Source organism: Lissotriton vulgaris, unplaced genomic scaffold (assembly GCF_964263255.1).
Source record: "Lissotriton vulgaris unplaced genomic scaffold, aLisVul1.2 SCAFFOLD_269, whole genome shotgun sequence".
NCBI lineage: Eukaryota > Metazoa > Chordata > Amphibia > Caudata > Salamandridae > Lissotriton > Lissotriton vulgaris.
In genome coordinates this window covers 10,337-29,191 of record NW_028241749.1, presented here as the reverse complement: position 1 = coordinate 29,191, position 18,855 = coordinate 10,337, and the positions used below count along the sequence as shown (strand labels likewise).

Genomic DNA, 18,855 nt, shown 5'->3' with positions numbered 1-18,855 from the left:
TGAATCTAGAATATTTACTATGTATCTTAATATCATAGGGCACAAAGTGATGTTACCATATGCCTGTAACGCCTCTCGCTGAAACCATCCATGCTCCACAAACTCAGGTGCCCTAGAGCCTACCGATAGTCTCTAACCAGCAACCTTTAAACCGGCAGCTACAGCTTTATACAGTATTCTAGTCCAACTGAGCTTACAGGTATCTATACACCCCCTATTCTTTCACACATTCTGGACATTTCTCATCACAGCTTTCTTTAATGTACTCTTTTAATATTCCCCAGTTTCATCTAGCGTTCTTACTTTCATTCCAGTTTCTATACCGACGCCATCTCCAAGTTAACTGGTCGTCATATTGTTACCTTTGATCAATATTCACCACCTCTTTGTGATTTATAATAAGGTAAGATAGACTAAGCAAACAACAACAATAATAGACGACTTAGACGCTTTTTATCTAATAACAAAACAAAGTCAGTCTTTAGCTTAAGTCTCCTCTTTATGGGTTATCAATAAAATCCAACTTAAATGCACAATCCTCTCCATGTATAGAGTCCCAGTATAAACATATATATATTGTTGCAACCCTACATGCTATAGATACCCCTTTTTTCGTGGTTCATCATTCTTGATTTACTCTCATAATAATGTGTCAGTGTGGCTAATCTTCTAGTCCTCATTTCTATCCTTTCCTCATTTTCATTTTTCTCTACATACCCTTTACTATCCTTAAAGAAATTAATCATGATTTTGTAAACCAATTGGTCCACCAAATGTTAGAAGTAGACATTTTGTTAGAAGAAAATGCTAATAGCGGTATATTATGTTTCACTCATCAATTTGAAGGCAATGTACTGTACAACAAATTGTTCTATGTATATGCACTTTATATTACAACTTGTATACTATTTTATTTTTAAAACTGTTCACTTGTTTTTAGATTCACCATTAAAGATGGTATTTTCCTGATGAAGACACGCCTGTGTCGAAACGCGTAGAAGAAACCGTCTTGTCTTCCCATATGAATTGGGCTATTAGCATCCATATTGCTTTAAACTGTATTAAACTATTGATATATTAAACGTTTTATTCTATGTACTTTTAAGTATACATATCATAAAGTACTTTTATCATTTATATTGAATTTATTAAATTGAATACTTTTTCTACTTTCAGTGCACAAATTGTTTCTTTTACTCACATTGCCTTTTCTCTATCTTGCCTGGGCCTGTTACTTCACACAAATTGCCACTAGACCAAGGTCATAATTTTGTCATGGGTGAGCCCCTTATGCCAAGAAGTATATTCAATATGACCGTGCCAGAAATGTACCATGGATGCTTCAGCGAGTCATGGATACCTCTAAAAATTCTCTCTGTTCAACAAGAGTGAGCATTTTGCCATTGACACCCACTATAAAATGAGTCCAGGAAATCATATGACAAGAGTTACCTAAAATATCAGTTTCAACATTTTGCTATGGATACATCCCATATGCAAAGAATTACGTGCATCATGTCACGACCTTAGGCGAGGTTTGGGGGTGCATGTTCTGAGGGGCCTGCCGTTGGGTATGACTGGGTTAGTGGCTTTGTCAGTTAGCAGTTCAAGTCCCCACAGCCAATGACAGAGTCTTCATAGTATTTCGGGGATGCAGTTTGCCATAGGTAACACCTCTCATTCATATACTATTAGTGACCTTGTCCATAAGGCAAGAATAACCTAAAGTATGCCAGACCAGCAGCACATTTGCACACATAACACACAAGCACACTCACATTCTCACTATATCTCTTGCACTCTTTTATACCTTTGCACTCTGTCACACTCACACACACTGCCAGTCATACTACCATTTGTCAATCTGTTTTTATTGTGTTAGAAAAGCTTGCCCTGTTGCTTCTGCTATACTTGCCTTTTAGTGAAGCTTAATAAAAAATATTCTCTGCACGCTATTCAATAATCTATACTACTATTATAAAGAGAGAACTTGCGCATTTTGGCCAGGTAAACTCGGGAACCACAGCGCCAATCTACACACCCGAAACAATCTATGAAAATGTCAGGGTGTGTAGATGGACATAGGCTATATAAATTTTTTTTAAAAAGTAAATTTTAAAAAAATACGTTTGTAAACAAAGTAGTCCCCTGAAAGTAGCGCCGGCCGGGACCTAGCGCTGGCCTCGACGTGTGTGATGACGACGAAGGAGGAGGGCTGTGCAGTGAGGAGCGGCGGCACAGGTAAGGAAAGGGAAAGTGAGACTGTGATGCAGGGGGAGGAAAGAAGGAGGCAGCAGTAAATGAAAATGTCTGGGCGGGAGGGGGCGCGAGTGAGTTTGGGCGGGAGGGGGGCGCGAGTGAGTCTGGGCGGGAGGGGGGCGCGAGTGAGTCTGGGCGGGAGGGGGGCGCGAGTGAGTCTGGGCGGGAGGGGGGGGGCGCGAGTGAGTCTGGGCGGGAGGGGGGGGGGCGCGAGTGAGTCTGGGCGGGAGGGGGGGGCGCGAGTGAGTCTGGGCGGGAGGGGGGGCGCGAGTGAGTCTGGGCGGGAGGGGGGGCGCGAGTGAGTCTGGGCGGGAGGGGGGGCGCGAGTGAGTCTGGGCGGGAGGGGGGGCGCGAGTGAGTCGGGCGGGAGGGAGTCGGTGCGGGAGGGGGTCGGGGCAGGAGCGGGTGTACTGCCCCCAGCCTCTTTCTGCCCCAGGCAACGCTGGGGCGGGCTGCTAGTAATAATATAATGGCATGTCAATGTTTGTTACAAGTATGATGTGAATGAAAAGAGCACTTCCCTAAAATACCTGTAAAGGGATTATATTTGGTTTCACATGTGATCAAGCAGTTAAAGAGCGTGGAAATAAACTAACCCACGTTCTAACATGTACTATCACAGCATTCCAACTGAGCTTACGAAATGCTTGACTTCTTCGGCAACCTTTCATCCAATAACTCTTTGTATTTTAGTACTTTAAGACCCAACGTACAATGTATAAAAAACGATGTGTGCTGGAATAAAGCATTGTGGTGAATGGAAAGCCAGGAATGAATGAAGGGGTCACATGATCCGCAATCCAACACCATACCCCAAAGCCTCAGCCCTAATCTCCCTCCTTGTGCCTTTCCATATTCTCAGTCCACTCTCCCTTCTTGCACCAGCACTGTTGTTGAAGATGGAATTAAGTAGGCATCTAGTACCACGAAAAAGAGCAGGTATTGTGTGGGTGCTTTTGTAGAAATGTGTATATTTATGTGAGTTGTGTAATTTTTATATGTGCAGATAAAGAGGTGTGCTCATGTAAGTGCTGGATGATGGAGAGTAGTGTGAGTGAGTGCAGCTTGAGTGGTGCAAGTGTAGGGTAAAAATGTGCAGATATGAGTGTCAGCTGAGCTGGATGAATGCAATGTGAGAGTCAGGCTCATGTGAGAGTCAGGTGAAGTGCGCTTACAGAATGAGAGGAGCGAGTGCAGGGTGGTGTGAGCAGTGTGAGTGGTGTGCCTATGTGAGCTGCAGATGAGCAGCGAGAGTGAAGGGTGATCTCCGAGAGGGAATGGTAAAAAGAATTAGTGCAGAGTGAGTGGTGAGTCCCAATGAGTTTCGGCAGACTATTGTCCTGAAGGCAAGCAGGATGAAGAGTGCCTGTATGAATGAAATATGAGAGGTTTGTCCGTGGGAGTGCAGGGTGAAAAGGGGGAGTGCAGGGTGAGTGCTGTGCTTGTTTGAGTGATGCGAGTGCTGTGCCCATTTGCGTGAAGATGGGAGTGAAGGGTAAGCTGTGTGACAGACAGGAGTGCTAAGTGAGTGCACAGTGAGCGATGGGACTGTGCGAGTAGGTTGAGAGGAGTGACTGCACGTGAGTGATGTGAAATACGAGTTTGGGTGCGGGTGACAGTCCAGAGTGAGAGGAATTAATCCATGGAGTGTGATGTGCTTGCTTGAGTAAGATTGCAAAGTAAGCAGTGAGAGTGACAGGTGAGTGTAATGCCACATTATTGCAGGGTGAGTATGGTGCTTGTGTAAGTGGATGGTGAAAAGCGTGAGTGGTCTGAGTGCAGGGTGATCACTGAGTGCAGGGTGAGCAGTGTGCTCATGTGACCACATGTTAAGTGGAGGGAGAATGGTGCGAGTTCATGGCGATGGGAATGAGTGCAGTGTGGTCACCATGAGTGAACAGTTTGTGTGAGCACAGAGTAAGAGGAGGATGAACAGTGTGAGTGTAGGGTAACAGCGTGAGTGTAGTGTGATCGCTGTGAGTGGAGGGTGAGCGGGGAAAGTGACAAGTGTATGGAGTGTCATGTGCGTGCAAGGTGAGTGATGTGCTCATGCAAGTGGAGGGGAGGAGGGCCAATGGCGTGAGTTCATGGTGAGCAATGTGATCGCTGCGAGTGCAGGGAGAGCGTACAGGTAAAGGTTGAGTGATGGGAATGAGAAGCGAGCTGTCTGAATTCAGGATGTATACCCAGACAACTGGAGTAACTCAGTATTGTATTGACGGTTGGCATTGGGTATCAGATATGTTCAACTATTGCTATGATGGCATCAATCAGGGATGGAGGGTGGAGAAAATAAATAATGGGCTGATCCTGCAACAAACTTTCACTATCCTGACTGGGGTTGCCAGCTGATCGGATTTCTAACGGCACCACCAGTATTTTGATGTCCCAGTCAGTACAAAAATAAGCAAAATCACCTAAACCCGGTATTTTTAGCACTTATCTGTTCATACTTCAAACAGCAAATAGAAAGCTCTTTTAAATGTGTTCTGGGGCTACATTAATAATCCGATCCATGACTAATAATTACAGTTTAAGTTTAATGAAAAGGACACAAAAACAGAAAAGTCATGTTACAAATTAATACATACCATTTTATTTACAGCCCTATTTAGTTTCAAGGCGAGGCCTTTGCAGACTCTTTAAACAACCAATGGCTGGTATTTTTATTTTGGAAATGCGGCTTCACCTTCTTGTGGGATGCCTTTAAACTAAATGCATTCTCCGGCTGTGGCAGAAAAAATTAAATACAAATTTAAGGAATAGCGAATAGGCAGCTTGGGGACCCAACCCGGAACTAGTTATCGAAACATAGACTCGGATAGCCAGTTCGAAAGGGATGTAAATACTATTTTAAAGAACTGTAAAAAAACTTGGGTGTAGCGGTGATAAGTCTGCAGACACTGCCCATCCGAGCCTTCAGCCGCTCAAGCTGCCGCCCTCTTGGCCCAAAGGGCGTTGCGCCTAGGTCTCATACAGGGTGGTTAAGAAAAAGGTCCTGCCCGGTAAACTCATGCCTCCGAAGTTCGATGCTATGGAAAAATCAGTGTAGCAGCAGGATATGAATCACGCAACAGTCTCTTCACACGCTGAATATCCAGTGGCAATAATGCTACAAATGTCACATGATGTTTACTGGCCACCCCGTATCATGCGTTATCCCCTCTAGGTTCCAGACACGCCCCATAAGATTTCATGAGCAGAGCAGAGCCGTAGGAAGTAGATAGCAGCCCAGCCAAAACAGCATGCTCGGCAGCCAGATGTCAATAAAAAAGTGTGCGAGCTAAACCACAGCTCACTCTTAGCGCCAATGGAACGACAACGCCATGCAGTCCAACCCATCCACAGGTAGACGGTAAGAGCCCGGCTTAGCCTGTCCGACGCTTCTTTCCGTGAATAACTCACCACGCACAACGCACGTCTCAACCACATCCAACTGTTCTGGACTGGGATGCAATCTCCAACTATAGGGGGATTGCTCGGACAAAAGCACGTGCCGGCTCCACAGCCAATAAGCTCTTCGGACTTCTGGTTAGGGCACTAGGATTGGATAATGTGCCTGTTTGGTTTTATCCCTTGGTCGCCTTGCGCATTAGCAGTACCTCCAGCTCACATACGCCTTCCGGTAAAAGTTTTGCTGGGGGATTGGTTGTTATACGACCCGGAAGTGATATAATTACGCACAAATGACATCCGTCTAAAAGATCTATAGCGGATTGCCGAGTGCGGACATCAGACATCCTGAATTTACCGAAGATCTATGTAAGTAGTGAGCTATGGTCTGGTAATATATTGTAATTGTTAATCTACCAAATGCGTCTGCTAGAACACACTATGAATGCGTTTAAACTCATGGAAAAGTATGTTGAGATAACGGGCTATGTGGCATATTGGGTTGCAAATGATTTGTAACGACCCATTCTGCGTGTGCTCAAAAGGGAAATACATTGAAACCGAGCATACATAGCAGCTGCAATATACTGATGCTCGTAAGTAGTTAAGTCCGGGTTTGAGTGTTTCATTCCACTATTTGTAGTCTTGATCTACTATTTGTAGTCCTGAAATTATAATGACTCTATCTGGCATATAAGTACCAGAATTATTTCAGAAATTGGAATAGAATAGGGAAACCTGAGTATTATCAATTTGATTAAAACGAGTTAATAAGCAAATGTATGGTAACCTATTCAACTATGTTCGTGCACGAGCATCAGACGTTTGCAATAAAACCTCATGAAATAATTGTCATATGGCATGAGTATATCCATTGTAAAATGTGTGTATTAAGCGCTTTCCTGTGGCTTCTCTTCCGTTTAATGGCAACACATTTATTTTCATCGCTTGCCAGATTTCTGAAAACACTCAGTCGATTACCATCTATAACATTTTGATGTTCTTCCGAAATTTAATCAAATAAACCCAGCCTTCCCCGCGTTCTCTATGCAATCCTCTATAATTTTCTCTTTTCATAACGTTTGTGTATCCAGTCATCTACACATGTATAACTGCGGCATTCTGTTTAGGAGACATTTGTGTTTGGCAGCCACATATCGAAATATTTCTAATTATGACATAATGTGAAGTATTCCTTTCAATATTGGCTTTGATTTAAAAACTGATCAAGAGCTGTGAAAACCAATGGAGTCTGCAAAATGTAGCCAGCATTGGCAAAGCCTAAAAGCTTTGCCATTGCCCCTTAGCCAAGCTAGGTAGGATTACAGATGTTGTGCAGCATGGCTAAATAAGAAGAAAGAACCTGTTTTGTCATTTTATTGGCCCATGCACCGCCAAAATGATGCAGCTAAATATTTTTATTTTATCAATTTGCTAGTCCAATGTGGATCAGCAAATAAAATGAAAAGCGAGAAGCATATTATAGAGACCGCTAGAAAACGCACACAAGCTCAAGGAGTGCTTAAACAAAAAGAAAAAAGTAGTAACTGAAAAACCAAGCACTGTAAGGACACAGTAATACGTTAGCACTCTGGGGGGAAAAACACAAGAAAATGAAGGCAGGCCCACATAAGTTAAGGAGTAAGAAGCAAGCAAATCCTTTGCAATGAAGCTTCCCATTAGTAAGCCATCTGTGGGCTTTAAGCCCAATTTAAGCTAATAATATTTCTAGCAACAGAAAGCACATGTGCTGTGTAGTAGGCAGGGCCTAAAAAGAGCTGGATATAACTTGTTACAAAAAATAAAAACAATGAAAAGTACATAGTCATTTGTAATGGTCGGTTATCACATGGAGAAGAAGTCTGAACGTTGGCATATAATGTTGTTGTATAATAGTGACCAGGCTTTGCGTTTGGATGTGGCGATTGAACATTATAAATGGATAATGATTGATAAACAAATTACTACTCCTGTCACTGGTACGACAATGTGATATAGATAGATAGATCGATGGATTTTATTTGCATAGTTAATTAAAACCATTGCAGTACAAAATAATTTCAATTTAAAAACAAGAGTACATGCATGAAACTACTGTCATCAAATTTCTAGTATTTATAAATGATTGCTAAAAGTGATGCTCTACACCGGCGGGTGAAGCTAAAGGGTATTTAGTCGCTTTTTATAGCTGCAATTCCGGCATTTTCTGTTCGTATAACCTCAGATATTTTACTAAGCAACAGTTCAGTTGTGGATCAGTGAATGCGAAGCATGCCATTACCTCCTCGTCCAGTCTTCCTCGCCACAGTAATCACATATGAGCCTCTGGCTCCACACAGAACTCCAAGTAAAAACAAAACAGCGCTCTAGTCTCCCTACTCCAATATGGCCCCCAGTGGCTCCAGCAAATCCCATAAAGGGACACAGAAGCACCAACACGACCTGTTCTTTTTTTCTGCACTTCTCCGAGTGCTGTGTTCCCTGCTGGTCAGGTGAGTGGGGCTGGGTTCCTGCTTTAGCGGTTCCCTTAGTCCGTTGGTATCTAGTTGGGGGAAAGTAACCGGGATGCCTGGAAAGTGGACACACTTTCGTTCCTTTGGCCGAAGGGTCTGTTGAATGCATTTCCCCCTGTTCCCCTGATCCCTGCTGTGTTACGGAAGATCAAGAGGGAGGGGTCCTTTGTGCTTCTGGTTGCTCCTTGTTGGAGCCGTCGCCCTTAGTTTCCCCTTCTATTGGAATTGGCTGTGTCTCCGGGGTGGGCATTGCCCTTCGTTCCTTATCCTCTGCTGGGTCCTCTTCTTCCTCTGCCTGTGTTCCGTTCCCTGGGTCTGCGGGCCTGGCTCTTGAGAGGGATTCCCTGATTAGAGAGGGTTGTTCGGTGACTGTGGCTGGTGTCATTCAACAGTCCCGACGGCCTTCTACGCTTAAGTCCTACGCCAAGCACTGGGATAATTTTGCTTCTTGGTGTGTTGGTCGGGGGCTGTCGTTGGAGTCTTTGGATCCGGCTCGCATTCTGGATTTTCTGAATGATGGGTTTGTGTTGGGCTTGGCCATTTCAACTCTGCATGCTCAATGGGAAGCCATTCGGGCTTTTCATGTCCTCCCTTTGGTTTCTGTTTCTCTATTGGTTGCTAGACTGTTTAAGTCTCTTTCTTTCCAACGCCCCCGTCCTATCATGTGTCCACCTCCTTGGGACCTTCCTTTGGTTTTACGTTCCTTGCAGTTGGCTCCTTTCGAACCTTTGGAGTTGGTGGACTTGAAATTTTTGACACTCAAGGTGGTGTTTCTTGTGGCGATTGCTTCTGCCAGGCGTATGGGTGAGTTGGGTGCTTTCCTTCGTTCTGCACCTTTTTTGTTGGTTTTGTCGGACCGTGTGGTCTTGCGCCCTCATCCTACCTTTGTTCCTAAAGTGGATTCTTATTTTCACCGGTCTGCTGAGGTGGTTCTTCCGGTTCTTTGTCCTGATCCGTCCTCGGCTGAGGAATCCCTTTTGCACTTATTGGATGTTCGTCGTGCCTTATTGATTTATTTGTCACGCACGTCTTCCTTTTGTAAAGTGGACAACTTGTTTGTCAATTTTGGTTTGTCGCGTCAGGGCCTGAAACCCTCCCTCTCCACGATCAGTCGTTGGATTAAGGAGGCCATTATGTTGGCCTATGCTTCGGTTTCTGAGGTCCCCTCCCTTCCTGTTCAGGGTCGTTCCACCAGATCTGTTGCTGTATCCTGGGCTTCTTTCAAAGGGGTGTCCATGGAGGATGTTTGCAGGGCTGCTACGTGGTCTTCCCCGCATACCTTCATGTCCCATTACCGCCTCCAGGTTGGGGGTGGGGGTTCTGTTTCTTTTGCCTCTTCTGTTTTATCGGCGGGGGTTCCTTAGGAGGTTTCCTTTTTGTTGCTATACCTCTGTATATTAAAATATGTTTTCACTGCACTGCTGGTGTGGTCTATTTCCTTACATGAAGCTGATTGCTTTGGTATCGGCTCATATGTGATTACTGTGGCGAGGAAGACTGGACGAGGAGGTAATGCCCCGGTTACTTACCGGTAATCTTCATTACTCCGAGTCCATGTCTTCCTCGCCACAGTATAGTTTCCCTTCCCTCCCGGCCCTGGTGGTGGCTTCATGTCTGTGGCTTGGTTCTTCAGGTCGTGTTGGTGCTTCTGTGTCCCTTTATGGGATTGGCTGGAGCCACTGGGGGCCATATTGGAGGAGGGAGAGGGAGACTAGAGCGCTGTTTTGTTTTTACTTGGAGTTCTGTGTGGAGCCAGAGGCTCATATGTGATTACTGTGGCGAGGAAGACATGGACTCGGAGTAATGAAGATTACCGGTAAGTAACCGGGGCAGTACTGCTTGCCTCCTTGTGCGTCCCCCTTGTATGTTAAATTGTCGTTTTAACAGTTATTTCCGTTCCTTTAAAAGTTCTTTGCAGGAGCATAGAATATGCAGCAGGTCTTCTGTTGCTGATCCACATAAGCGGCATGTGGAACCTTCTTTCTCCCTTAGCCAAGGTGGTAAGTGCTGTATACATGGTAGCAAGCCAAGCCTATATTTCATGAAGCTGATATTTATGTTTTTTGTGTACCCCAGGTTAAAATAATTTTGTGATGTAGGCTTCACGTAGGAGTTTACAGTCATCCCTCCATCCATCCATCCAGAGGCTTGTACCCTTACCTATGGACGCCACATGCACCATGTTTATATATTTATATATATATATGTATCTGAGTGCTATGTGCAATGGATACATTGGCCGAATCTGTACATTAATTACCACAGATTGGTGACATTTATGCAGCATGCTAATTAGGTCTCACCCGGCGTTGCAGCATGCATGTGCTGCTTGCTCTGCGAGTGCTTCCTGGAATCAATATACTTTTAGAAGTTAAGTTTCGGCTCCGCCCGTAATTTCAATTGGTGTGCGTCATTTTGCGTCATTGGGTATTCTAAACAGTGTCTTATGATCGTAACTGAGTTTGTTTAGTCCCTCCTAGTTACCACCCTGTCCTCTTTTGGCCCGCCCACCCAGACTGGATTTTTTACTGGCGGCTTTACATGCTCTCCATTAAAAGACAGTAAGCACTCTTTTCTTTTCATTTTCAGCGCCATCCTTTTTGGTTGCGCTTGTTTGTTTGCGGTGCAGTTTTCAGCACAGTCTTCTTTGGCTGCACTTGTTTGTTTATGGTGCCGCTTTCAGCGCCGTTTGCTTTGGCTGAGCGTGTTTGTTTACTGCACCGCTTTCAGCCTTGTCCACTTTGGCTGCGATAGTTAGAACTGACGGTGCTGTGCATAGGCAGGAATCGACCTACTTAAAGCCCTGAGTGCATCCACGTAATCACGGGGGTGCTGTCTACCACAGAAGAGTTTAAAGTCACCAGTGAGGCTGGTACTGGCCTTCCACATGCGACTTTTATGAAGCGCAGAAACAGGCTCAGGATTGGATGTACAAATAAAAGCCTGCAGAATTGGGATTTGCACAATTGAAAAGCTTACAGATTACACGGCAAGAGATACTGAATGGAATCACAGGTCCTTTTCTGTTATTTGGAGATGGCTTTTATGGGAAATCCTTATTGTTGCGAGCGAAGTGAGAGAAGTTTTATCACGGAGAGCGGAACACCCGTAATTTCGTACCAAACGCAAGCTTAGTTACAGGGAAATCCATAAACTGTCCAACCCTCTTAGTTTTATTCCGCTCTCATTATAGTACTTTAAAGCTACAATGTAAAAATAACTATCGTAATACAGCAGTACATTACATACATCAAACATTTGCATTTTCAATGTATAATGTAAAGCTGTATTAAGACTTCTTGTAGTTGTCTAACAAAATTAAAAACAAGCATGCAATAGGTCTTGCATTTACGTGTGTTTAAGGTATTGGCATGGTAAATGACACAACCTTTTATTTATGTTTTAAAAAGGAAAACAAAAATAAAAAGCATTGTCATTTGCAATGTCAATAGCTCAACCTTGGGTAAATGCGAGAACTATTGCATTGCAAATGCTTGTTGATAAGGCAGCCTTGTCCTCCAGCCATGAAAGATGTTTCACTTTCTTCCATACCAGTTTTTTTAAAGGTGATGGCTGTTGTGGGTGTTTCCCAAAGCTGATTTAGCACCATGTTCTGTATACTGCTGTTGAGATACTCCGCAGCAGGGGTTGCAGTGTGTAATTGAATCTCCTTCCATAACTGTTCATTAAGAGTTCCCTGTTCGGCTTTCCGCACTTTTTCCCAGTTGATGATGTAAGCCCCTTGCCTTGCAATTGATTGTTTCTGCAGGCCAAACTCGAGTCTAATTTGTGCAGACGATGTATATTTAGGTAGTCCGAAGATGATCCGGTATGCAGTTGTTACTGTGGCATCAAGTGTTTTGGCATCTCTTCCTTTCTGTGCCTTGCTGCCATAGGTGATTTGTTGGTAGCAGCTTTCCGCGGACCACCTGTGCCAAAGGCAGGATTAAAGGGCTTTTTAGTTTTGTGTTTAACGTTTTTAAGAAGATGGTTAGCGCTATGCCTTTATGCCTAATGCTATGTTTCTGAGCCACAAATTAGCCACCTTTATCTAGCTTTACTCCCAGGTATTTATATTCTGTTGTGTCCTCGATTCTGGTCTCTCCCCAGAACCAAACAGGTGGCTGTCTTCTTTTTTTTCCCAACCATCATGGTTCTGGTTTTGTCCAGATTCATCAGTAAGTTGTTGGCTTTGGAGAAATTGTGTGTAGCATTTAAAAGGTGTTGAAGCCCTACTTTTGTTTGACTGATCAGGACAATGTTGTCCGCATATAGTAGACAGGGTAGCAATATGTCTTCTATTTTTGGGGCGTGTGAGTAACAGCTGATTAATTATGGGACTAGATCCGCTATAAACAGATTGAAAAGTGTGGGAGCCAGAACGCATCCTTGTTTCAGCCCCTTTTTTGTTGGAATCCGCATTGACAGAATGACAGAAAGGACCAGTTGCCTAGCTTTATCTGTACCCATGTGTCAGTATGCAGGTTTATCAGAAGATTTAGTAGGGACTGTGGCAGCCCCCACCTTTGCAGTTTAAACCAGTCTATTCCGGTTGACGTGGTCAAAGGTACCCTTATAATCGATGAAACATAGGTAGAGGGGCCTTCTTGCAGATTCTGCCTTATCCATAAGCATTGCCCTGCTGAGTATGTTTGTAGTTGTCCTAACTGATTTCGCTAAACCAGTCTGATGTAATGGTTTTGCAGATTTTTCTTTGGCCCATGCCCGGAGCTCCTCTAGCATTTTACCAGCAAAGAATTTAGCCTCATTATCTATTAGGGAAACTAGACGGTAATTTTGTTGTTTTGTGTATTGGTGAGATGATTGAACCCCTCCAAGAGGATGGTAGGATGTTAAGCTCCCTTATTTCTCCAAATAAGGGTTCCAGCGCTTCTGCCCAAAGAGCTGGCTCTTGTTTGTAGGGGACTGGACGGATGCTATTTGGGCCGCGAGCGCCTTCTCTCCTTCCGTTTCCTATTTGCCGTTTGATGGAATTAGTATGGTTTACGTACGGATCCTCTTTGAGTATATCTCTTCCTGATTTCCAAGGTGCCATAAGGTTGTTTACAGCCCAGACCGTAGTGGTGGTTTTGGATTCCAACGTTTTTTGTTGTTCAAGGACGTTAGCGCTATGTTCCGTGGCTTAATGGAAGTGAGACCTCAGCTAATTTGCCCAAACATCCTCTGAGATGTTTGAAGAGGTTCAGTCGTGATTGGGGTGGATGCATTTATTTATGGTGCTCCAAAATCTAGCACTATTGTTGTGCTAGGTGTCGTCATGCAATTTTACCCAAAGGCCATTCTCCGTGTCTCTAATTGCGTCCCTTTTCAGTTTTTTTTAGTTGCATTTTTGCCTCTTTAGTGATTGCAATTTTGTTTTGTCGTTTGGCTGGTGGCGGAGTTGTCTCAATAGACGATAAATGGAATTTTTAATGATCCTGATTTCTTGTTTCGCAGTTTGTGATGTGGGCTTCGTGACGCTGAATCTCTGCTGGGTCGGTGGTTTAATCTTGGTGCATATGCTTCCATGTTCGTGGTGAAGCATTCCCATTTCTCGACTTCTCCTTGTCCTCTCCTTAAGTCAAAGTGTTGTCTTTCAATTTCCTGCATGTTGTTTTCTGCAGCTGCCTTGAACTTGATTCTTTTGAGATTGATGGCGAGTTCTGATCCTTGAGGTGCCTGGCAGCGTTCAAATGTAGGCACAGTCGTTCTGAACTCTATTTCCTGGGGCTGGTGATCACTTTCACCTTTATCACCCAGCTGCTACGACAATGTGAACGTCATGAAGTTACATTTGAACTGTGAAATTTAAAATTATGATGCCTGAATTTAGCTCAGCAAATGGGGCATTGATTTAAGTGAGCCCTATATATGTCTTGTTACAGTTGAGACTTCCATGTTTAAGCCATAAGAAAGCTTTTGGGAGTATTGTTCCGAGTGAAATGGATTGATTATTGCTTTAACGATCTATATATTCCATTGGACAATTAAAGACCAAACTTTGTTGAATTAGTCTTTCACTGAGGAGTGTAATCTGTTTAATCCGTCAACCAATGAGTTTATAAGGTCTGCACCAAAAACTGCAATAAAGTATTCTAATTAACTGGTAATTTGATACCTCTGAGAGCAATATTTTAGGGGGGAGTAGTAAAGGTGTCAGGGCGGTCGCGAGTAGCAAAAAAAGATTGACCATACAATAGGCATTTAATTTGCAAAGCACATACCTGATAGCAGGCAGTCCTCTATCAGTTGTGGAAAAGTTAAAAGTAAACAATTTATCAGAAACTTAAAGAATCACTGGCCTCAAGCTCCCTCCCTACTGATGATGATTTTCAATAAATTGTTGCCAGAGCACATTTATGTCTATAGAAATTCACTCCACGTGTGGGTTGCTTTGTAAATCAATCAATTTAGCACAGGATTAAACAAAACAGTACACATGTTTTCCTATATATTTTGTTTGCTTATGGCACGCACAATGAGATGATGCCCCAGCGTCTCTGGACAGGATTAGAAAAACAATAGCATGTCCCACTAATTGCAGAAGAGTTCCCTACTTTTGCCTATGTGAGGTGAGAGAGGAGATAATAGGAGCAGTAAGAAGAGGAAACTCCACTCCACACACTATGTAGTGTGAATAGAGGACAGGTGGTGGGGAGAAGCAATATCAGTGAAGCATTAATGTGAGTAGATGACGGTCTATGGGCAAAAGGTGACCCAGTCCATGTACAGCAACTTGGTGAGTAGCAGGAGAGTGGTGGTGACAGGAATCTCTAGGTCGGTGCAGTAATAATCCCTACCTTTGGCAAAGCTTCTGGCTTTGAGACCAAGTTGGATGCATCCCACAACAGTCTCACTTGCCTCTTTGTTGTGGCTGACACCAGTTTAGTGCAGTACTCAGTCGAACTGGTTAGCCCCGATCCGGTGCTGATAGGGAGATTATAGGGCTTGCCTTGTAAAGAGATGACTGGCAGGTTGTGCTCCTTCCTATTATTTGAATCCACGTTGGTATTTTGAGTATTCCTGATGTATGCAGCTCAACTTAAAACTATAGTCTGCTCTTTGTTTTGTAGGTTGAATTTGCAATGGCAGCTGCAACTATAGTCCACGATACATCCGAAGCAGTTGAACTCTGTCCTGCAATGGGATTACATCTAAAACCCATCACAAAAATGACAATCAGTGTCTCGCTTCCCCAACTGAAGCAACCGGGAAAGTCCATCTCAAACTGGGAAGTCATGGAAAGGCTAAAAGCCATGGTGCAGAACCATCAGTTTTCCACCTTGAGGATTTCTAAAAGTACCATGGACTTCATCCGATTTGAAGGAGAAGTTGAAAAGAAGAGCTTGGTAAAGGCCTTCCTCACTGCCCTCGATGGCAAAACAATAAAACTCAGTGGTTTCTCTGATATCTTGAAAGTACGCGCTGCTGAATATAAAGTTGATTTCCCCACCCGTCACGACTGGGACTCCTTTTTCCGTGATGCAAAGGACATGAATGAAAATCTTCCAGGAGAGAGGCCAGACACTATTCACTTAGAAGGGTTGCCTTGTAAATGGTTTGCCGCAAAAGATTCACTTTCTGAAAAGCCAAGCGAAGAAGTGCTTATTCAAGTATTTCAAACCTTTGGGGAAATACGTAATGTGGATATACCTATGCTAGATCCTTACAGGGAAGAAATGACTGGTAGGAATTTCCACACCTTTAGTTTTGGAGGACACTTGAACTTCGAGGCATATGTTCAGTACAAGCAATATGCTGGGTTTATAAAAGCCATGAATGCTCTGCGAGGAATGAAGCTGATGTATAAAGGCGATGATGGGAAGGCGGTGGCATGCAACATCAAGGTAAGGTTATCCTGCTCTAGGAATAGTTATTTTCATCTTGCAATCTTTATTCTTAAGTTGCCCAAACAGCCACTAAGTTTATCTACTGTTTTTAAAGGTATTTAGTTAAAGTGCAAATCTTCTATCTTAAAAGCGTCTCCAAGTAAGTCCTACAAAGTTTGTGTTTTGATACTCTGTTGCAAAAGTGTGGAATCTAACAAAATATCTACTTGTCTGTGGGGTAGGGTGCTTTATAAATCTACTGGCCCTGTAACAAAATCTAATCTTCCATTTTGTGGCTCGTGGTGTGGTGAAAAATTATGGCAGCAATCTCATTATATAAGAGCTCTGATATAGCCTCTCTGATTATGCCAGGCCTCATACCATAGTAGGGTCTTGTTTGAATAATTGCAATCCCCTTTTGTTGCCACCTTTCCGAAGATCTACATACTGGGGCTGAAGGTAGTGCTAAGCAATAATTCCAGGATTGGAATGCCCTTTTGAGTGTTTGCAAACCCTCTAACTTTCATGTTTTAAGGGTTTTCACCAGCTCTTCTCTAATCTTTTCCCATACTGTGAAAGGATGGACATGTACTCCTGACAATGGCAGATGTAAAACTTCTTCCAGGGTTGGGGGAAAAAGTGGTTGGAGGGAAAGTGAACTTTCAGACGCTCAACAGATTTTCACATGAGCAAATCTACACATGCGGGTTTGTTCTTGTTAAAATGCAGTACGCAAATATTTGCTGGGACTTTGATTTCTTGACCTAATTCTGTAAATTTTTGTGAATTCCCGAAAGCCGTGAATCTGCACTAATGCAAGGACATGTACCAAGGGTACACTATTGAAATTTCTTTAATACATGTGCCTCTAATTAGGTCTGGTGTTAACCAAGAGGATTAGTGTTTATTAAAATTCTCTCCTGCTAATGATTGGATTCACTGTGAGTGACAGCATTCTACTCTTTTTGACAAGGAGCATATTGGCACACAAAGTAATTTTGTTCAGTGTCTGGAACTCATTTGGCAATTTGTGTTTTTAAGACCAACATTTTTTTTGCTTTTCGCCAATGCTTGTTATGAAGGGGAGGGCCCGGCAGCTCCCACACCAATAAGGTTTTACAATAACATGCCAAAACGAGACAGGCAATGACAAAACCAAAAGGATGACACCAATTTTAGATCTACTGACTTGACCAATGCTTGTTCATTTTTATGTTTCCCATAATCTTGTTGAAACTGGTTACACCAATTTTTTTCCATTAGGAATTTTTTTGGGAAATACTAGCATGCATTAAAACTTTTTATAAATGATGTTGCAAAGAATTAGTACCTACAATTTTACAGTAGTTTAGAAAAATGTTTTTTTTCCTAATTGCATTTTTGTGTGAACATTTTCTTTTTTTAATTTAATAGCAAAGAATCATCCATCTCGCTTACAAGCTTTTGCAAATATTTGCATCTAATCCGAGAGCATTCTGCGAGCATTATACATAGCTTCGTACTGCAAAACTTTAAAAACGTGTGTATACAGGTTTATACTGGAACCGCTGTCAGTAGTGCAGTCCGATCTTACATTTCCCTTACAACCCTCACCCTAATAATAAAGGTTTTGCATTAAAGAACCATAAATACAAGTTCAAACAGCATTATCGTATAAATACAAAAATTAACTTGACTTCAGACAATGCCCTTCCCTGATCCATAATGTGGTACTGTAAACTGGCAGCCAAAGGGTTTGTGTAGCAGAGGGTTGGGCCTGCTAGTCCGAAGGAAAAAATACACATGAAAACTTGCTGCCCTTGACCCCAAACAATAAGTCCTGGGCGTCAGGCTACAGAAGTTCCACACCCCTGCTGTTGGCGCTCCCTAACATAATCCGTAGCCAATAACTTAAGCAAGGCATTGAACTAATGACTATAGGCAGTGTTAGCTATATTGAAAATGGCCTCATGCTTCTGAAACGTTCTTTAGACACACTGCATTTTTAACAAGGAGAGACTACTGGAAGATCACAATTGAGAGTGTAGGTTTTTCAAACAGTACTTCATGAGCTATGGCATATATATATATATATATATATATATATATATATATATATATATATATATATATATATATATATATATATATATACATTCCAGTCTGGCTCCAAGTTTAGCGAGACCCCTGGCGCTTCTTTCTCCGGTGCGATATTCCTCGGCCGAGCCCAGCCTTAATTTATTGCACACATCTCTTCCAGCTAGAAGAATTAAATACGCACTCACAAAGTTCCTTGCGTATTCCCTCGTTTTATTTTATCTTAGCATCCAGTATTTCAGCACATAACACCAACACGTTTCGCTGTACACACACAGTTTGCTCACGGTTAATACGCAGATATTTCTGAGCCCCTCCTATTTCTAGAGGGGAACCGCCAAAAATTTTTACTTTTTACTATGTCACTTCCTGTTTACAGAGAGCGGAAGTGACATGGGAAATGTAATTTATTTACAAATTTGAACTACTATTTACGTGTGATCAAAACAAAAACATTTTAACATCGATTTTCACATTAAAGTTGAGGTCATTCAACTGATTATTATTCTCAAGCATTTTGTTGTCATATGTTCAAGTTATTATCTCATATGACCATTTATCCTGTCGATATCACTTGACCCATATTTATCAAGGATACATATGTGCCCTCTAGTGGGCTAATATTATCTTCTGTTACCACAATTTAGCCCACTGGAGGGCCAATAAGGGGTAAGCTGTTCTTTGGCTTCGACATAATGTATATTTGTACACTTCTGTACTATTTTTAGACCAGGTGTTTCCCAAACATACTTGTTCATTATATATGTATGATCCCAAATTTCTCT

The 18,855-nt window shown here is 42.8% G+C and overlaps 2 protein-coding genes across 4 annotated transcripts in view; one reads left to right on the top strand and one right to left on the bottom strand.

Annotated features, from left to right (window-relative positions):
• Positions 1-5,861, bottom strand: part of LOC147669891 (arylsulfatase D-like) — a 567,561-nt gene extending 561,700 nt beyond the window's left edge. The window contains exon 1 of one of the 3 annotated variants that reach the window (XM_086948166.1): positions 4,851-5,861. The gene's annotated coding sequence lies outside the window, so the exon portion shown is untranslated. The remainder of the gene's footprint in view (positions 1-4,850) is intronic. The other 2 variants (XM_086948168.1, XM_086948165.1) reach the window with 2 other exon arrangements.
• A 32-nt stretch (positions 5,862-5,893) lies between these two features.
• Positions 5,894-16,012, top strand: LOC147669890 (A-kinase anchor protein 17A-like; the record flags this gene model as incomplete). The annotated part of the gene is made up of 2 exons (XM_086948171.1): positions 5,894-6,021; positions 15,239-16,012. A coding segment is annotated over exon 2 (762 nt), but the record flags the coding sequence as incomplete, so codon positions are not given.
• Between the last annotated feature and the right edge of the window lie 2,843 nt (positions 16,013-18,855).